This window comes from Carettochelys insculpta, chromosome 9 (genome assembly GCF_033958435.1).
Source record: "Carettochelys insculpta isolate YL-2023 chromosome 9, ASM3395843v1, whole genome shotgun sequence".
Classification (NCBI taxonomy): Eukaryota; Metazoa; Chordata; order Testudines; family Carettochelyidae; genus Carettochelys; species Carettochelys insculpta.
Window position 1 is genome coordinate 10614417 of NC_134145.1, and position 21372 is coordinate 10635788.

At 44.0% G+C, this 21372-nt stretch overlaps 1 protein-coding gene across 1 annotated transcript in view; it reads right to left on the reverse strand.

The window, feature by feature from the left end:
- RAB3B (RAB3B, member RAS oncogene family) overlaps positions 1-21372 on the reverse strand; it is a 125022-nt gene that overhangs the window by 12634 nt on the left and 91016 nt on the right. Inside the window, exon 4 of the mRNA XM_075003188.1 lies at positions 12805-12923. Coding sequence (XP_074859289.1) covers positions 12805-12923 — 119 coding nt within the window. The remainder of the gene's footprint in view (positions 1-12804; positions 12924-21372) is intronic.

Below are 21372 nucleotides of genomic sequence, written 5' to 3' on the forward strand. Positions count from 1 at the left end.
AAGCTAAGGCTGTACAACACACTCATTTGCTCTGTAACTGGTCTCAGTGCTGCTAGATGGGACAGTACACCATGCCCAGAAGGGTTAAACTTGCACCTATTCAACTGTCAGTGTGTGGCATTGCAGGACAGCTTCTTAAAGCCAACAAGAGTCAATGAAAGCAATGCAGTGTTTACACTGATACTGTGTTGACCAAGACACATTGACATTAATTCCATGCCTCTCACGGAGGAGAAGTTATTAAATCGGTGTAGTGGGTGTGCTAGGGCAGTGGGAGGTAAATATTAGTGTAGATACTTACAGAGCTAGGTTCATGTAAGCTGCCTCATGGTGCCCTAATTCTGTAGTGTAGATCAGGGTCAGTCCCCCAGACAAGTCTAGACCTAAAAAATAAAGAATCCTGCTCTGACGAAATGCTTTGTGGTTGAATAATTTGGACACGTGGGGGAGATGTCCACACCTCCTGGAATTTTCATCACATGGACAGGGAGGAGCTGATGTCAATAGCTGAGGGGCCTGTAGGAGAGACATCATGGGCAGTAGGCCAAAAAGCAACTGAGCATGCACTGGTAATGCTCGGAGTAAATAGGACTGACAGTCCACTGGTTTGTGGCCACATTTGTAGGAATCCTGAGACATCATGAAAAGGTGAGTAGAAAAAAAAACCAGAACAAAACAGATTTTGCATAATATGATGTGGTTTTCTGGAAAAAATCATGGAGGGGATCCTCAAAGAATCTATTCTGAAGTACTTGGAAAAGAAGAAAGTGATCAGGAATAATCAACATGGAAACACCAAAGGCAAATGCCTGACCAGTCAGATTGCCTTCTGTGATTAAGTAACTAGCTCTGTGGATTTGCTACACCTGGACTTTAGCAAAGCTTTTGATATGGTCTCCCACAGTATTCTTACTAGCACGTTAAAGAAGTATGGATTGGATAAATGGACTGTAAGGTGGATAGGACGTCTGGATGGCTGATAACAAGCAAAGTACTCCAAGGATTGTTCTGGCACTAGTTTTGTTCAACATAGAACCACAGAATCACAGGGCTGGAAGGGACCTCAGCAGGTCATCTAGTCCAGCCCCCTGCTTCAAGCAGGATCAACCCCCACTAAGTCAGCCCAGCCAGGACCTTGTCCAAACGGGACTTAAAAACCTCAAGGGATGGAGAATCCACCACCTCTCTAGGCAACGCATTCCAATGCTTCACCACCCGCCTGGTGAAGAAGTTTTTCCTAATATCTAACCTACACCTCTCCCTCTTCAACTTCAGACCATTACTCCTTGTTCTGCCACCTGACACCACTGAGAACAGCTTCTCACCCTCCTTTTTAGAGATCCCCTTCATGAAGTTGAAGGCTGCTATTAAATCACCTCTAAGTCTTCTCTTCTGTAAACTAAACAAGCCCAAATCCCTCAGCCTATCCTCATAGGTCTTGTGCTCCTGACCCTTCATCATTTTTGTTGCCCTTCACTGAACCTGCTCCAGCAAATCCACATCCTTTTTACACTGGGGGGCCCAAAACTGGACACAATATTCCAGATGTGGCCTCACCAGTGCCAAATAAAGAGGAATAACTACTTCTCTAGATCTGCTCGAAATGCTCCTCCTAATGCACCCTAGTATGCCGTTAGCCTTCTTGGATACAAGGGCACACTGTTTACTCATATCCAGCCTTTCATCCACCATAACCCGTAGGTCCCTTTCCATTGTACTGCTGCTGAGCCAGTCAGTCCCCAGCCTATAACAATGCTTGGGATTCTTCCGCCCCAGGTGCAGGACTCTACACTTCTCCTTATTGAACCGCATCAGATTTCTTTTGGCCCAGTCCTCCAATTTATCCAGGTCCCTCTGGATTCTCTCTCTACCCTCTAACCAATCTACCTGTCCCCCTAGTTTTGTGTCATCCGCAAACTTGCTGAGGGTGCAATCCAGTCCCTCATCCAGGTCATTAATAAAGATGTTAAATAACACTGGCCCCAGAACCGAGCCTTGCGGCACTCCGCTTGAAACCAACAGCCATCCAGATATTGAGCCATTGACCGCTACCCGTTGGGCCAGACCATCAAGCCAGCTTTCTATCCATCTTATAGTCCAAGGATCCAATCCATATTTCCTTAACTTATGGACAAAAATGTTGTGGGAGACCGTATCAAAACCCTTGCTGAAGTCAAGGTATATCACATCCACAACATCTTCATTAGTTACCTGGACGAGGGGATGGATTGCACTCTCAGCAAATTTGCAGATGACATTAAGCTAGGGGGAGAGGTAGATAGGCTACAGGATAAGGTCTACAGTGACCTAGACAAATTAGAAAATTGTTCCAAAAGGAATCTGATGAGGTTTAACAAGGACAAGTGCACTCATGACCTAAGAATCCCAGACACTACTAAAGGGTGGGGACCGACAGGCTAAGCAGCAGCTCTGTAGAAAAAGATTTGGGCATTACAGTGAATGAGAAGCTGGGCATGAGTCAACAATGTGCCCTTGTAGTCAAGAAGCCAAATGGCATGTTGAGCTGCATTAGTAGGAGCATTGCCAGCAGATCTAGGGACGTGATTATTGCCCTTTATTTGATACTGGCAAGGCCACATTTGGAATATTGTGTCCAATTCTGGGCTCCCCACTACAAAAAGGATGTGGACACATTGGAGAGAGTCCAGCGGAGGGCAACAAAAATAATTAGGCAGCTGGAGCACATGTCTTATGAGGAGAGGCTGAGGGATTTAGGCTTATTTAGTCTACAGAAGAGAAGAGTGAGAAGGGATTTGACAGCAGCCTTCAACTACCTGAAGGGGGATTATAAAGAGGACATAGAGAGGCTGTTTTCAGTAGTGACAGATAACAGAATGAGGCACAATGGTCTCAGGTTGCAGTGGGAGAGATCTAGGTTGGATATTAGGGAAAACTATTTAATTAGGAGGAGGGTGAAGCACTGGAATAAATTACCTACAAAGTTGGTGGAATCTCCATCCCTAGAGATTTTTAGTTCCACTTCACAAAGCTCTGAGTGGGATGGTTTAGTTGGGATTTGGTCCTACTTTGAGCAGAGAGTTGGATTTGATGACCCCTGGAAGTCTATTCCAACCCTATGATTGTTTCTTATTGTGCGATTATTTTCTGTCCAATTCCCACATAGATGCAGAAGGCAGAGTAAAACCATCCCCAGAACAGTTCATCTCAAGGGTCTTGTACTTTTTTCTTTTTGTGCATGGAATATCCTGAATGTAAAATTTCCTTTGACCAGAGCCTTACACATCCATGGCTCAGATGCAGCTACAAGCAGGGACTGCAGCACACACTCACCCAAAGGGAGTGGCTGTCACCCAGATCTCAGGTTCCAGCTTAGCTCTCTGTATCAACGTGACAATAGCCTGCTGGGGCATACTGCAAGTTGTAATCCCCAGCTTGCTCAGATGGAGGAAGTAAACTACAGCTCCCAGAAGGGAGTATGACTGTGTGTTCCTGTGCAGTGAGCCAAGTGCCTTTTTGAAAGAGATGATGTACTTTCAACTAGCAAGTGCCACCGGGACTGTAGTTGTTGCTGATGTCTGTCTCAACTGGGTCTGTGTGGGTTAGAGTAGCTGCACCTCCAGAGGGTGTCCGAGTCCTGCTGCAGGGAAAGGTGGTGCTACATATGAGGGTCCAGGATTGTAATCCTCCTGCCCAAAGTGGGGAAGGAGGCATGGTGGGGGGCATGAGTGGGGTGCGGGTCAGGAGTTCTCTAGGGAGTAAGAGAGTGGGTGGTTTGGAATCATGAGTTTAGCACAGCTCTGCATCACAGGTTGTTAGCAGAGCCCTGCAGATTTTGCTTTATAGCTGCAGATTACCATGGAAATTTTTTTTGTAGATCGTGGGTCAGAGGTGGATATAAGCTATCTGTGCAGGGTTGTACGTCTGACTAGTAACCCTTTTCCTTGCAAAGGCCTGAAACTCTTCTCATAACTATCTATAAATGTATTCATCAGATTTCATATAAACAAACAAATTTTAATCAAATTAAAGTGTGCCACCTAATGTACATGTTTTCAGTTTCTTGCCTTGAGGAAAAAAAATGCTTCTTTCACGACATAGAGCAAGCTTTACTCTAAGTCACATGTATTAGAAAAATACACAGCAACAAACAACCTGTATAAGTTCTGTCAACATCTTACAGAATCTTTTTATGTAGGAGAAAATGTTGAAATCATATGTCCAAATGTCATTTCTAAAATAAGCCAAAATGCTTTGTTTTCAAAGAACTTTGAAGGGTTCTCCACTGGATTTAAATTATGAGAGTGGTAAAGTGTCTTTGAATCCTTTGAATTTATTCCCAAAGGTTAAGGTGTCAGCAACCTACCATCTCTCAGTGCATTTATGACAAAGTTTTATTTACACTATGGTGTATTTACTGTGTTTGGACAAAACATTTCACTAAGCAGGCAGAAAAACGTGGCACTCGGAGGATAGAGGAGATGCCTGGGACTAACTGCTAGAATGTCCAGTGACTTATGGGGTTATAACATGGAGTAACTGAGGGAAGAATCTGACTCTCAACCTTTAAATATTATCTGAAGCCTCTCTGATATCAGCACCTCAAAGGCTCAGACTCAAAATTCACTTTACACAGCACTATACCTTTTCTGAAGTAACTCATACTTCTGGATTCTGCACAGTAAGACTCGTTTGTGAAGGTTGAAGATATTTAGCCGTTAATACATTGTATTTTTTTCCTTTATGTTATTTAGAATGCCTTCTGCCAAATATTTCTTTGTCTTTCAAGCATTGCCCACCTCTTGAATTCCCAGAGACTTCTAAGTAATGTTCTAGTTATGTGCAGGCAAAATACTTGCTCAATAAAAATGTTTATGGAGCTGGCCAGAACATATTGTCCTATTGTTGTAGAAAATTGCCTGATGTTACCCACCTAAATACCAGCAGGAAGAGAGATACCTTCCTCTTTAAAGGTGAAATACTGCTGTCTTCTGGGAATCTAAGTATTCCTGAGAATCTCTTAGGGCTTGTCTATACCTACCAGGGGATAAACCCGCGGGCGATCAATCCTCCAGAGTTCGATTTTGCACATCTGGTAAAGACAAAGCAAAATCGACCATTCTGGCTTCAGCCATTGACCCATATACTCTTTGCTATTGCGTGGAGTAAGGGACATTGATGCAAGACTATAGAGGCTCAGACTTCACTAGGGAAGTCAATTCTGATATGTCAATTCTAACTACACAAATGCTGTAGCTAGAACTGCATATCTGAAATTGACTTATTTCCCTAATATAGACTTACCCTTTGGAAAGTGCTGGGGATGTTTTACCAACATAAAGGAACAATCACAAAGAGGTTAGTCCCGCATCTAGTAACCTAGGATCAGGCCTGGCAAAGTTGGTCCTAGGCCTAACATTTCAAAGGAGCCTGGAGCTCCAGCCACTGCTGCTGATGAAGCAGCTTTGAACACTTTTGGAACACCATGGAAAGCTGTGCCCCCACTCCGCACGAGGCTGAGGGAGCATGGGGGGCCCCCACAGCTGACTGCCCTAAACCCCATCCTTCCGCCCTTTGTCTTGCCCCTTCCAGAGGCGGGGAGCCAGGCCCCACTCCCACCGTGCCTCCCGCTAAGGATTTTTGCAATAGTTGAACACGTTAGACACGTCCATGTCCCTGCACTTGTAATCAGAGATTTGTAGTAGGGCCTATTATTGGTCGCACACGTGCTGTCCCCATCCTGGACCACCACAGCATGGTGAGGTGAGCAGGGTCCTGCTCTGGACAGGTATTGAGTGGTTTAGGTGTCTCCCTTCTCCACCCCACCCCATCTTAAAATGGGGATTTTGAAATGTTTTTGGTTCACATCTGAAAAGAGAAATTTTTTCATGGCACACAACGTACCCTTGCATTTGCAAAAAGATAACATCCCTTTGGCAAAGTCATCAATTACTTATGTGGAAAATTAATGTTAGGAATGTGTTTGATGTATTTAATTGCCTTTAACGTGATTTAGTAACTGGAAATAAAGGAAGATGGGTAAATGCTGTAATGGGAGGCAATAAAGAAGTTAGAGACTAGGAGAAAATTAGTAACTTGTTTCAAAGAGACATTTTATAATAAAATAGAAATATAAGATCATGAGCTGTTATTTCTATATACTGCGAAGCGCACCCATTGTAAATAAGATTGCTATGCTGTATGCTCCTAAATTGACTTCCTTTGGATACCCAATTAAATTTCAGGTACTCATTGCCACTAGATAAAACTGATTTGGAGCTTACTAGGACTCAGAATAGGGATAAATATTTACATGTATTGCATTATAAATCACTGTGTACACACCAATAGGGGTTACAAAAAGTGTGGGGTGACATTATTTATTAAGGACTGTCTCATATTCACATGCATTGAGGCTCTTAAGTATTGATTTTTAACTAAATTTGAGAAGATGGCTCTTCTCACTATTTTGGTTGCAGACCCCTGTCCATGGGCATTAAATTCAGAATACACTGTATGACAGTGTGGGAAGTCATCACAAAACACTGCACCAAACACTGAGGCATCTCCAGATACATATTATCCTTTATAATGGCAGGTAACAGTCAATGTCAATGCAGCAAAAGAATTCCCTTGTCCATTTCTTTCCAGTGGGATGACATCAGAAACCCAGAACCACTTGCAGTGACTTTTTTTTTCCCCCACAAGACACTGGCACAGAAGCCCAAAATGCAATGAGGCTGCAGGAACTGTGCAACAGATGCCCATAATGCACTGCTACCACCGTCAAACTTAGTGCATCCCCATTAGATTCCCTAAGTCAACTTTGCGAGAAGTTTCAAACAGTCAACTTCAACTTTATAAAAATCTAGTGTTCAAAGTCAACTTTAATAAATTCAACTTTATTCTCAAGTGCAGACATACCCTATGGAGAACAAGTGCCACAGGAAGAATGGCCCAAAAGATCCTGAGGGACAGTCTCCTGCAGCTCTCTGACTGGCCAAGTGCCACATAGAGCTTCAGACACTGCCTGAGGAAGTTGTCTGCTCAACCACACAGACTTTGGCCGGCTGCAATGCCAGACTTTGCTTGATCTTCCATCTCTAACTCCAGACTGACTGTGACCCTGATTCTTTGGGCACATTATTATGTGGATTTGCTCTATTTTACCAATGCAAGGCAAACATCTGTTGCCAGAATGGCATGGTCCCTAGGTCCTTCATTCTCACTTTACCCTTTGTTGTGTCTTTCTCAGGGATGTATGGCCAGTTTCTCTCTCTTACCAAGATTGCCATACCACCCTCCTCACTGTTCTACAAGGAAAGTTCTATTTCTTACCTCGAAAACTCAAGTGGCCCCATCACATATGCAGTAGTACGAGTCTATGGATGACCTACAGAGGTATGAAGTGTGGGAATACCACTCTAAAATAAAATTCTCCCAATATCAATTGTTGTGTTTACCTACCCAAGATGCTCACTTGACTTTTGGAGCTGTCAGTGGTCACTTGAAAACACAAAACAAAATATGAATGGGAGGCACGCTCCATTAGCTCACGGTTCCAGTGATATGATGCATGCCTCTGTGAATTTAACAGCTAATTCAACATGGAGTTCCTCATTGTTTTGATATAAACCAGCCATAGTTTCTAATCAAAGCCATGTTTAACATGCCATGACGGAAATGCTCCTTTAGTGCTTGAAGTTTGTACAGATGGGAAAGTGATTTACAGCTTCCACTAATACATATGCTTTCTGCATAATTATAAGGACAACTCAGAGATCTCATAAATACGCAGTATTAAAAAGAACTATTGTTCAGTACAAAAACCTGAATTGTTCTTGATGCTTACAGTTAATACCAAAACTTGTACTTCTGTGAGAGAATTCCAGAACAAGTTTTGATGCACTTGAATGGTGATCATTTACAAAACCTGGAAAGGTCACATACCTATCTATCAGATGCCAGCAAAATCACTTGCCCTGCAAATCATTCTAGATTCTTTAAATCACTGGACTGCTTCTTTGCAAACTGACAAACCCTTTCTACTCTATGACCTATAAGCATTAAGAGAAGAAACAGGAATGATTATTTTAGGGGATTCTTGGGGCTTGCTCTTTTTGAAGTGGGGAAAAAAAAACTACCTCTACTGTCAAACTCTGTATTTTGTGAGTGAAAACTGTCCTAACATTAAGGAAGGCATAGATTCTAGTACAGGCCTGCCAACAGAGGGCCTGGTGATTCACAATTGATCTTGGCTCCCAGCTGCTAAAGTCCCAGATGGCATTGAAGGATAACCGCAACCCTTCTGCCAGCACAGAACCTCCACCTGCCCCGCCACTGGGCCAAAGGCCCAGCAATTCTGTCTGTCCCTCTGTTCTAGTGCCCAATTATGTTTCAGCCATTTATACAGAAGAAGGAAATAAAATCAGCATTTTCACAAGGTTCATTTCAACTTGCAAGTCCAAAGACAGATTCTATTGTGGAGCTTAAAATCTGATTGACCACTGGCTTTATATATTTCATTGCAAAAAAATATAACCATTTCCAGAGTTTATAATTAAAGAGCCAAACCCTTTGCAGATGTAAACCAATACAGCCGAACTCAATGAAGTTACACAAATTTATACCTACTGAAGATCTGGCTCAGTGTCTAGTTTTCAGGTTAAACCCTCCCATTCCCCAACAACACTGATATATTACTCCCTCTTCCTCCTTCATCAAACCATAAATACAGCTCTAAGTCTGAATTTTAAAAGAATTCCCTACGCATCTGAGCTTCATTTTTCTCAGGCTCTCTGCTGAAGATAAGGCAGCAGCGGACAACCAACCAGTCCGTGCCTTGAGTTTTCAAAGCTTGCTCTCAGCCAATTTGCAAATAAGAGGCCTGGAACCGGTCACGGAGCAGCTGACAAGGAAGATGCTGTTTGGGCCAATGCTCCCAAATCTCCATTCATCTGAGCCTCCCCAAGCCCCGCGTTATAGTGTTTGGTATTGGGATTTTTTTTAAAAGGGATACAGCCTCATATGCATTAGGCCATGAACCAACCAATCTGAGAGGGGTCAGGAGAACCTGAGCACAAAATTCCATAGCTGTCCATCAAGCAGTTTTTTGAACCTTCCTCTGAAGCTTCTAGCACTTGCTGCTTTCAGTAAATTTATCAGACTAGACAGCCCCTTGGGAGATTCCCCCAACAGTCCCAGCTTTCATGTCTTTCAAACCCTTTCGTCTCAGCCAAATCAGCTCATCCCAAAGGGCTGGGCTCCCCACTCTGGCACTTGCAGCCTGATCCCAATGCACCTGATCACAGCACTGTTTAAGTTTGGCCTGATCTCCAGCCCCATGCACCGGGATTGGAGGGACAAACCCAGACAGCCCCCTGGGACCAGGGCCACATGAGCTACCACTACGGGTGTGTGAGAAGGGGGATCACTCTGCAACTCCTTCCCTCACACTGAGGCTTTTTCTAGGGCACTCCTCTGTCAGGGCTCCTCCCCACTCCACACTTCAAGTGCAGAAAGTGTTGTCCCAGAAAATCTTTAAAAACACCTTGCCTATACAAAGGCTTTACTTTAAAACTTCCCTGGGTCACAGATCCCCTGGGTCCTGGAAGGTGGCTGCCATCACCGCAGTCCTTGGAGATCCCTTTAAGCCAGGCAGGCACACTGAGGAATACCCCCCATGGGGAAACTCCAGACCCATTTCCCCCTCCACAGAGGGCTTGAGAACAAACCAAGCAGTAACTTGATAGCTTATATGACCAGTGGACGCAGACAGACCCTTCTTATGACACCAGATCAGATCAATTGCTTAAAAACAGTGATTTATTCACAAAACAAGAGAGAAGTAAATCATGGGTTACATGCAGAAAAAATATTTCCCTGGGATTCAGCTTAAAAGTTACAGGGGGAAAATCTCAAGTCAAACAACAACACAAAAGAATGAAACAGAGCAGCCAGTCCAACCAAATTTAAAATAACCATAATCTGATCACGTCGAACTATATATTTCCCTTTTACTTACACCTCAATGACTGGTTTTGGGACAGTTAGGGTCTCTCTGATTTTCATTCCAATTCCCTGGGAGAAATCTTCTCCCCATGACTTTCTCTCTGCTGTTCTGCAGACAAAAAGCCCTGGAAAGCTGCAACTGTTCTCAGTTGAAACAATGTTACTTCACACCCATTGGCTCACCTAGACTCAAGTTACATTTGGAAAGATTAACCCCTTCCCTGCACTCATTCATGACACCCTCACACACATGCAGGCCACCCTTCCCCCCGAAGGGCCAGAGCAGGCATGGGTTGATGACCTGCCATCTCCCTACCCCTCAAGCTCCATTGATATAATACTGGTTCTCTTTTGACTGGACTTTCCAGTCGCAGACTGGACACTTGGCAACCCTAATGCTGGACCAGTACAATCAGCATATTTTTAGGAGCAATCTATATTTCCAACAGGTGCAGGTACTATACATTTGTCTCCTATGTGCTGTTGCCTCCTGCTGCATATAAGTTTGTCTGTCATGTGCTGTTGTCACCTTCCTTAGCTGCAGGCCTGCTGAGTGGGGTGGCCACTGGGCCCCTTTGAATTGCCATAGCAGCGCTGCTGCGCTATTGCATGTGGGCATGAGGGAGTGCAGGAGAAGTGGGGAGGGAAGCAGGCCAGTGCCACAGTTGGGTGGTGCTAAGGAACGAATGCCCAAGGCCCCACACTTCCTGGGATGCAGAGCTGGGCCCCATTTCCACCTTGCCCTGGGGCCCGGAGCATTTGTCATCACCGCTGCCTGGTTGTGAAAAAACATCTTCAAAGGAACAGACAGGAAGAGACTCACCAACCTCTGACCCTGCTCACCACAAACAGATGCATTCCTTTACATACAGCCTACTGAGGACATTTTTTGCCAGAGCCCCTTGTAGAAGGATTGAAAGCTATTCCTTTCCTAAGGCTACGTCCACTCAGCACAGTTATTTGGAGATATCAGCTGTTATTTCAAAATAACTTTGTGAGCCTCTTAGCTCGTATTTTAAAATGCCATGAACCATATATTGAAAGGGTCGGTCCTATACCCCCTACCCTACTATTGTATTTCGGTCTTAGGCATCTTTAAACACACATTCTCAGTACAGCAAGGGCAATGGTTCACTAATGCTACAGTGAGTCTAAAGCAGTGGCTCCCAAACTTTTTGGCATCATGCCCCCTGCGCCGCTTCTTTACTATCATGCAACCCCCTTTTTAACAAAAAATTCAATTTGTAATTTAAAATAAACACAAAAACTTTATGTAAAAATGTTATTTCAAATAAAAAATAATTACAAATAGTTTTTCTTGGCCCCTTGCGGGTGCCTACTACACCACCAGCTGTCTGAGCCCTGTGCCAGCTGCCAGAGCTGCCCACACCAGCTGCCTGCCTGCCTGCCTGCCTCTTGCACTGCCAGAGTCTCCCATCCAAGGTGACCAAGCCCCATGCTACTGGGGCCCTGCACTGCTGGGGCCAGCCTTCCACCTGAGCCCCATGCTGCCAGGGCCAGCTGCTCACCTGCCAACCTGAGCCTCCCAAACCCCGGTGATGCTGGGGCCAGCCACCCAAGTCCCATGAGCCCCACAAGCCAGCTGCCCATACCCCACGAGCCCCGCCAAGCACCACCAGCCCCCCACTCTCACCCCATCCCCCTCCCCTGAGCCAGGCATCCCCAACCCCCAATTTAACCCCATCCTCCTCCCGCCTTCTCTCCCCAGCCCACTCACTCCCCTTTGCAAGAGGCAGATAGCTCCACATGGGTCTTCAGTGGCTGCCTGCTTTTTATAGTGGCTGCACCGGGTCGTCCACGTAAAATGACAGAGGCTGAGAGCCAGAAGCAAGGGTTGGGTTTTTCTTTGGGTGGGGGTAATGATGTGGGGAGCTGGGATGCCTCGTGCCCCCCCTCAGAATTTCTTCACGCCCCCCAGTTTGGGAAACCATAGTCTAAAGGAACCAAACCAGGCACCACAACCAATGTTGCCTCTAATCTTTTCCATCCCTGTGCAGATTTTTGTCCCCTCATTTGCAGGATAAATTATGTGCACCAAGGTATGTGTGAAAGTGCACCACCAGTAGAAACAAAACAAAACAAAACAAACTAGATGTGGGTGCTCTGCTCAACAACTGGGCAACATCTGAATCCCTCCTGAGTGGCCACACAAGCAGACAGTTTACAGGGGAGCAATGGTCATAACTAAAAAATTAGTAAGACCCCAATTCACCTTTCTATAGAGTTCATAAAGGTTAATTTGAAAACCTAAACTAATGTTTTCAAAAACTCTTATGTCACAGAGTTCCACTTTCAAAAGTGATTAGTTCTTAAATGCCTAAGTCTCAACTGAAAATGGGATTAGGTGTTTCTGAAAATTTTACCTCTATGTTTTAGATTTTACTCGTTATAATAAAGTTTGGCCAAGTAAAAGCAGTATTTAACTGGGTTGTATTGGCTCTATAATGAAGAGCCTCAATAACCCATAAATATCATACATTACTGTATATATTTCTTTGCTGTGAATAAGTGCTTTAAAAATCTATCACTGGAAATAAAGCCTTTTATAAAATAATGTTTTAAAAAAAAATCCCTAAAGGAACTAGCTATTGAGCTGTGCAACTTCTTCTTAAGTACAATTACTAAGTGAAACATTACCTCTGAATTTCAAATGAACAATGAAGAACAGTCATACAAAGCAATGGCGGGGGATAAGAAAATTACTCCCAACCTGAATTAAACAGTCAGCAAACATTGGTGAAGAGATAACTGGCTTAAAAAAAGAGAGAGAAATAACACTATTTTGTTCCATACCAGTCCTGAACTGCATTGAATGACTCTTCGTTGGTGATATCATACATGAGGATAAACCCCATTGCGCCTCGATAATAGGCTGTTGTAATAGTCCTGTATCTCTCTTGTCCAGCTGTATCCTAAATCAAAAAAAGAGGAGCAGTTAGGCTTTGTAGCCCAGAGCCTTAGAAATAAGAACTATAACTGAGGGCCGTACATCCATATTTAGGCAACTAAATTAGTTTTCTGATTTTGCCAAATACCCAGAAGCTCCCACTGCAGAAATTGATTTCTGTTAGTATTTTAGTAGTAAAGTTTCTGCATTAACTACATTCTGATAATTGCATTTTTGACACACACACACTTCTTTAAAAAAAATGAAAAACAAGAGGGAATGACAACCTTATAGTTGCTGTCCCCTGCCACAAATGCTGTGCGTCAGTGGAATGTAGCAGAGCCCATCAAATGTCAACAATTCCAAACAGATGGGGAAGGAACTGCCCCCCAGGGACTATTCTGTATCATGAACATATAAAAATTTAGTGCTGATGGGAGAGTAAAAGCTTTGTCTGAGCCATAGAGTAGATGCTGTAAGTGCCTCTTGTGAAAATGCTGTTTAATACAGTACAATGTATAAGTGCAATAGAAAAATTTTAGTGCACACCAGCAGGGTCTATATGGATCACTTAATACACAGCATATCAGTGCACTTTAGAAATCACTCCTGAATAGAGCACAATACCCAAGTATGTAAAACAACAAGCTGTTATGTGGCACCTTAGAGACTAATAAATGTGTTAGGTTACAAGCTTTTGTGGGTAAGGCCCACTTCTTCAGATGATTGAAGCAGAAAAAGAAATAAGACTCTAGGGTTTATATAGGAGGGAGGGAAGGGGGAACAAAAGGGTTACTTGTCACTAGTAGGACCAGTTGATGAAGCAAGTAAAGTAGGATGTGTCCCTCCTAGCTCTCTGTGTGTGCGCGCTACAGCCAGCCAGCTACACATTGGCTCTTACCGGCCTTCAGAGCAGTTGCTTGCCCACTGGGGACCCTGAGAAGAAATATTTTTGCCAACCCCTGAATACTAAAACCAGGCAATTTCTTATAATAAGAAGTGAATGTGGGGCCAGTTGAGCTGCTTGGAGCCCCAAGCAATTGCTCAGTCTATTCATGTCAACCGGCATCTTTGCCCACCTTGGTTATGATACAGGATGACTCCAATACCTCACCACTCCTACATGTCTTGTATTGCTCAGCCCTCTCCTAGCCAGTGCAAATATGTTAATTCTGCTATTCCTGTAAGTGAATAATAGGCACACAACTTATTACCCCAAATGGAGATATCCAGACACTTCAGCTAGAACACAATGGATTCGAGAAAAACAGTACAAGTTTGTTAACTACAAAGAGAGAGTTTAAGTGAGTACAAGTAACAAGGTATAAAAGTCAGAAATAGTTGTAAAAATAAAGATAGAATACCTACCAGTACGTAACTTAGACAACTATATTAGACTCAAAGGCTGTGTCTACACTAGCTCCCAACTTTGAAGGGAGGATGATAAGTAGGATGTCGGGAGATTATTAATGAAGTGCTGTGGTGCATATGCAGCACTTCATTAAGCTAATTCTCCCCCGCGGCAACTTCGAAGTGTTAAACTTCGAAGTGCTGGCTTGCGTGTAGCCGTGGCTAACCCGCGGGTACTTCCAAGTGCCCAGGCTACTTCAAAGTCCCTTTACTTCCTATACTGTGGGGTTTGGAACTTGTGTTAGTAACATCATACAGGAGACTCTTTTAACTTCACACAGAATGTTGCCACACACTTTTGATCAGGATAATATTGACCTGGAAATTATGAATTTCCAAATGATATCTTACAAGGTGCGTGTTTGTATAACTATTATTACACTAGTGTGTATGGTATGAACACAGGGGCACGTTCTGTCCATATCTAAGGTTCAACAGACCTGGGATAAGTGACTGGTCTGTTGGTACTTGGAGTAACCTGAATATTGCTATCATTCTTGGTGTAAAGGGACCATCTACCACAAAAATAAATTTCCTAGGTGGTAAAGTACACCAGGTTACCCAAGGCAACACTCTCTTTCTCCATGTTAAGGCTGTCATAGTCCCTGATGAGTTTATACTTGACAATTCATTGGTGAACTCTAAGCATAGAGCTCACAACCAGTTTGGAGTCTGTGCTGTTTCTTAAAAGTCTGCCCTGACGTTGGTATTCATGCTCTTGAATCACTGCATGCAGCATTATCATGTGATGCCTGTTCCATGAGTCTCTATGTAAAAGAATACATGGACACAAATCAGACACCAGGAATGACAACATACAAAAACTGGTGGGAGAACACTTCAATCTCTCTGGACACTCGGTAAAAGGATTTAAAAGTAGCCATCCTACAATAAAAAAACTTCAAATACAGACTTCAGAGAAATTGCAGAGCTGCAATTCATTTGCAAATTTGACACCATCAACCAAGGACTGAACAGGCTGGCCAATTACAAAAGCAGTTTCTCCTGTCTAGATGTTCACTACTCCACATTAACTGATAATGGGGGCCACATCCTCTGTGACCTAACAGACCTTGCCAATTCTGTCCCTCCCCCTGACTGAGACTCCCTCCTCTTCATAAGGCCATATATTTAAACTCTCCTCTGGATCCTCCCACTCACGTGTCTGACAAAGTGGGTCTTTGCCCATGAAAGCTTATGTTCCAAAATATCTGTTAGACTATAAGGTGCCACAGGATTTCTTGTTGTTTTTGAAGATACGGACTAACTTGGCTACCCCTGTGATACTTGCTTGGTGAGTCTAACTGTAACCCACACACCTAGGTGTGGTTAACTGTCCCATGTAGTGGTACCTAGACAACTTCACAGAGAAAGAATAAGTGTCCTCTACAGCCTAAGGTGAGAGTCAGCTAATCTTTACCTCAAGCTGCAGAGGCACCTGAATGTAGCTCCAGAGGTCCCAGGTTCAAGACTGCCTGTGGGCAACTACATAACTTTTACTCTCTACTGAGGCAACCTGGATTTAACCAAGCAACTAGAGGTAAAAAGATTTATAAATACAAACTTACTAAAACATTTCATCCCTTTGAATCTGTCCCACGAAGCAGGTTCAGTACTCAAGTAATTAAAACATCTTCCATTTGGGAGGTATTATCATTTGCACAAATGTATTTCATCAATCTTGCAGCAAACAGATGCTCTGAAATAGCTTCAGGGAGACAAGAGCTTTATCTTCAAAGCACACACTCAGTGCAATATACTGATTGCTGCATTCACTCTTACGGATAAGCAGTTCTTAAATGAATGCTGGTACTCAGCCTCCACAAGTCCAGCTTTTAAAAAAGGCCTTTTATGCCACTGGTTTCTTCCCCTTAGTCCTGGAGAAAAACATCTAAGGATATGTCTGCACTGCAATAAAAGCTCACAACATGGCCACAGCTGGCCCAGGTCAGCTGACTTGGGCTCTCAGGGTTTAAACTGTGGGTTTATTAAGCTGCAGTGCAGGTGTTTGGGCTCAGGAAAGAGCCTGACCTCTGACACTTGACAAGAAGGGAGGGTTTCAGAGCCCAGGCTCCATCTTGAGCCTGAAGATCTACACTGCATTTTTCTATCTCTGAAGCTCGAGCCACAGAAAAATTGGGAGACTGGATGTAAAAGGGTTTGCAGAATACACCTTACGACAAATAAATCTCTCTGTAAAAGAGTTCCTTCAGCGATGTAGGACATGAGTCTAATCTCACCAGCCCTGGTTTAAATCAGGAATTGCTCCACTGCATTCAATGGAGTTACTACAGTGCATAATAAACTGAGATCAGAACTGGACCTGATGTTTTTAAAACCCCACTTCCCATAATTTCAATGCTCCTGAAGGGCTAAGACACTGCTGACCTAGAAAGCAAGCCTTAGCAGGGAAAGTGGAAAAAAAAAACAAAAAAAGCAACAACCGTTAACCACTGGTATTTTTCACCAAAGTGTTACAGGGTGTTCTCTGGAGGAGGAAGGCTTATGTAACAGGTTCCATGCAGCTTCCTGATAGGGTCTGGCCTTCCCCCACAACTGTGGAGCCATGCAGTTCATGAAAATATCTATAGTCCTAGCCCAGAAATAACTCTCCAGTAGAGAAAGCTGCAGTTTTCTGCACCAAGAGGATCCTTCTCTCCCTGGCTGTCTACACTTTCATTCCTCTTTGGAAAGAGGCATGCAAATGAGGGAAATAGAAAATGCAAATGAGGTGCAGATTTACATGTCTGGAGCCTCATCTGCAAATTCTTTCGAAAGAAGAAAAGTAGCGTAGATGCGGCTCTTTCAAAAGTAAACCCCATCTTCAAAAGTATACTTCTTCCCATAAAAGGGGAAGAACAGTTCTTCTGAAGATGGGGTTTACTTCTGAAATAGCCACATCTACACTACTTTTCTTCTTTCAAAAGAAGCTCTTTCAGAAGAATATGCAAATGAGACACCAGATATGTAAATCTGCAACTCATTTGCATTTTCTATTTCCCTCATTAACATGCCTCTGTCTAAAAAGGAATGCAAATGTAGACACAGCCTCTGTCAAGTTACGACTACACTGCATGCTTCTTTAAAGAGGAGTGCATAGAGTACATACACAGGTAACACATGATGGAGATTTTAAGGCAGCATGGTTCTCTGCCTGACACCATGATATCCCCAGCGATCCAGTCTACCAAAAGAAAGACCAAGCCTGTGCTTGTCTTTCTCGCCAAAGGCTATAAACAGTATATTGGTAGCAGTTACAAGTTACCATATACCTCTTTCTAAGGCAGTACATATTTTCTTAAGGTAAAAACAGTGCAGAGAGAACAACTCAAGTTTCTAGGTGCATGCTAAGTGCTTATCAGGAGTCACCCATTGCTTTATGAGGTCCTAGTGGACCAAAGTCTTTACAGCTCTTCCACAAGGCTTGGGGGCCACTCATCGGACAGAAAGTCCTGTCCATTTACCAGATCAGAAAGAGTGCCCTGCATTAATTCAAGTTCAAGCTACTAGACAAAAAGCCCTTCCTCTGTCGCCTAATCTCTGGAAAACCCAGCTTGAGCCCATACAGGTGGTAGTATCTCTCAAGCTGTTCATTTTTAGTCCTACTTATGTCACTCAGGGCTGTGAAAAATATTGCATGCTGTAGTTAAGGTGGAATTAATTAACCCATAGTATAGATTAGTATAGAGGCAAACCGATCTACTGACAAAAGAATTCTGTTGACCTACTTAGCACCTCTCAGAGAGACAGACTAACTACACTGATGAAAATAACTACACTGATGGAAAAAACCTCTCTGCTGATGTAGGATGAACCTACGCTACAGCTCTGCAGCTGTGCCACTGTTATGGTTCTAGGGTAAATACAGCCTCAGTGATTCACCTAAATAAATCCCCACTGGTTTTAATTCCTGGAAGAGCTGTGGTAACCTTGCCCCATGGAGTAGAACACAATCGTACATAAACCATTCATAAATCTAATGCAGTGGTATCCCCAGATACGGCATGGAGCTGCAGCATTTATGATGATTGAATTTCTTCATTCTGTATTTGTAGCAATTCCTGATCCCACCCTGAGCTTAAAACATAGCCAGCCCTTATATATAACTAAGCACCTAACTGTATTGTTCGGGAGAGTCAGCTAATGAAAGGAGGGGAAATAATGAATACATGATTAATTTTTTGAGTTGATTTCATGACTTGTAGACAGACTATAACTAACATGATTAAAAGACATGGGAAGCAAGTACATAAGGTATAGGCAGAGATCAGCACAAATGATGTCATCCTTCTAATTAACAGCCAAGGGAGAACATTCTGAGCCTTCAAAGTCCAGAAGCCTGTTTAGCTGTCCCTGACCAGGAATCAGCTTTTTGTAATTAGGCAAAGAAATGTTTTAGTAAGGTACATTAGTACTAATAACTAGCCAATCTTTTCTCTTGCAGTAATACATGCAATGTCTCCAGGGGAGCCGACAGTATCTGTAGGCCCCCTGGGCCAGGTTGGAGGGTGAGGGGGGCATCTCCATGCTCCCAGAAGAGGCAGGGCCAGTGGGGCTGACAGCCACAATGGGCACAGGGCCAAGGTTCAGGGGGCCTGGGTCCGCACCTGAGAAAAGGTGGGGCCTTAGGCAAAAGGGGCAGAGTCAAGGGCAGTCAGCCCCTAGGGCTGCTTGGAGTACAGCGCTGGGCCTGCCCTATCCCTCAGAAGCTGCATGGAGTAGCTGAATGATGCTCCCACCAGGACACAGCTGTTCTGGCCCAGAGCTCCCAGATGCTGCTGCTCCTGCAGCAGGTGTTGTGGCTGGGAGCTCTGGGCCACTTTGAAATGCCAGGCCCCTACGTAGTTACCCCTCTTGCCCCACCCTGTCTGCATGACCAGGAAGGGCCGAGGGCAGCCAGCCTGCAGCACCGCCCTGAGCATGCTCTACCAGCCCAGAGCATGCAGCATGGTGTTCTGGTAGTGATTTAAACGGCTAGAGGTTCCAGCAAATGCTACTGTGGCAGCAGCAGCAGCTGGAGCCCCAGGCCTCTTTGAAGCACTGGGCCTTAGGCAACTGTCCCCTTTGCCTCCCCCTGTAGCAGGCCTGCACATCCCCTTTACAGTCACCTGAGTTTGCGATATGCAAAAAATAAACAAAAAATCCTGTTAGCTGGGACACTTGGGAAAAAAAATTGAAGAGTCCTACAATACACAAGCCATCGAGAACAGAGCATGAACCTCAGGGAAAGACCCAAATGTACTTGCATGGAGTGCTTTAGTACTTGTGTCAGATGCCATACTACTCACATGATCCACTTCTTGGCTTTCTATGCTAATGTCATCTTGAATAGCTAAGGACAACATTTATAAACGTCACCATGCTTAACGTTTAGGCCCCGGTTTCAGGCATTTTTGTTCAGGTTTCAAAGTCAGGACTCTCCCTGATGCTCTTTTGACAAGTACTTGTGGCCACAATGACTTTAAAAGAAAAGTGCAATTTCTCATCTGCATCAGGCTCATCTTAGTCTCACTTTTGTCCTAGAGATGGGGTCAGGAACCTACAGTCTGCAGGCAGGATCTGGCTCCCGGCTTACTTGAATCCAGCCTGTGGTGAAACTCAAGGCTTCCCACCACAGCAGGGGGGAGCTAGCGCTCATTCTCCTGTCCCATGGCAAGCCTCCGAGTCTCGAGACCCCTCACGGGACTGGCACGTGAGTGCCAGTTCGCTCTGTTGCCAGAGAAAGCCCAGAGCTTGTTGGGAGTCAGGTCAGCCAGTTCTGGTAGGGTTCTTTGCTTCTCAGTTGTTTATGCCCCCTAACTGATTTTTCTGGGGCTCAGTAGCCTCCAACTTAAGAAGGGTCCACCTTCCAGTCCTACAGCATGTGATCAACAGCACAGTTTAAAAAAAAAAAATCAGACAGCTATAAGAATAAAAGATTGATCTGCAGTTCAGCTGCTTGGATACAGACAATTGTTTACATTTCCAGTCCACTAACCCACTGATTTCTCTTCATTTGGAACCTTCACAATGACGCACTTCTGCCATGAGTCCATAATATATATTTTTAGAACAAATACCCAAGTTCGTTCCAGCTCTAGCTTTTCCAGCACATTCTGTCTACTGTATGTCTTAGATCAGAAGAGACACAGGGCAGAGATGGACTGTAATAGCACACACACGCACACAGCTGGTCCTTAAACACACAAGTACAATAGTAGTCATCAACTTGTAAGGATATCAGTTGATCTCTAACTCAGGCTATGTCCACACTGAGAAAAATATGAATTTGAGGCAGTTAGCTTCATATTACAATGTCACTGTCTTTGCTGTAAATACCATTACCTCAATTTAGGGAGCACTAATATTGATATCATAACATTGTCAAAAGCAGCTGGGTGTAGCCTTATGTTCGAATTTAAAAGTCCACATGCAGGCCAGTGCAGAAAAACCATGTCTTAAAATCTAATTTATTAGCTTCCAGAAGTGTCCCATATGTACCCCACAAAGCTACATGGCTACCCACTATGTATGGCCACTTCCATCAAGTGGTCATCTAGTCCAGCCCCCTGCCTAAAGCAGGATCAACAACAACTAAATCATCCCAGCCATGACTCTCTCAAGCCAGGACTTAAAAACCTCTAGGGATGGAGATTCCACCACCTCTCACGGTAATGCATTCCAATGCTTCACCACCCTCCTGCTAAAATAGTTTTTCCTAATATCCAACCTACACCTCTCCTTCTGTGAGTTCAGACTATCGTTCCTTGCTCTGCCATCTGTCATCATTGAGAACAGTCTCTTTCCATCCTCTTCAGAGCCCCCTTTCAAGAAGTTGAAGGCTGCTATGAAATCGCCCTTCAGTCTTCTCTTCTGCAAATTAAATAAGCCCAAATCATTCAGCCTCTCCTCATAGGTCACGTGCTTCAGCCCTTAATCATTTGCGTTGGCCTCCACTGAACCCTCTCCAGTGCGTCCACCTCCTTTTTATACTGGGGGGAGGGCCCAGAACTGGACTCAATACTCCAGATGTGGCCTCTGCGGGCAAGTTACTTGTTTCTGTTTGGGTTTAGGTATGGAACCAC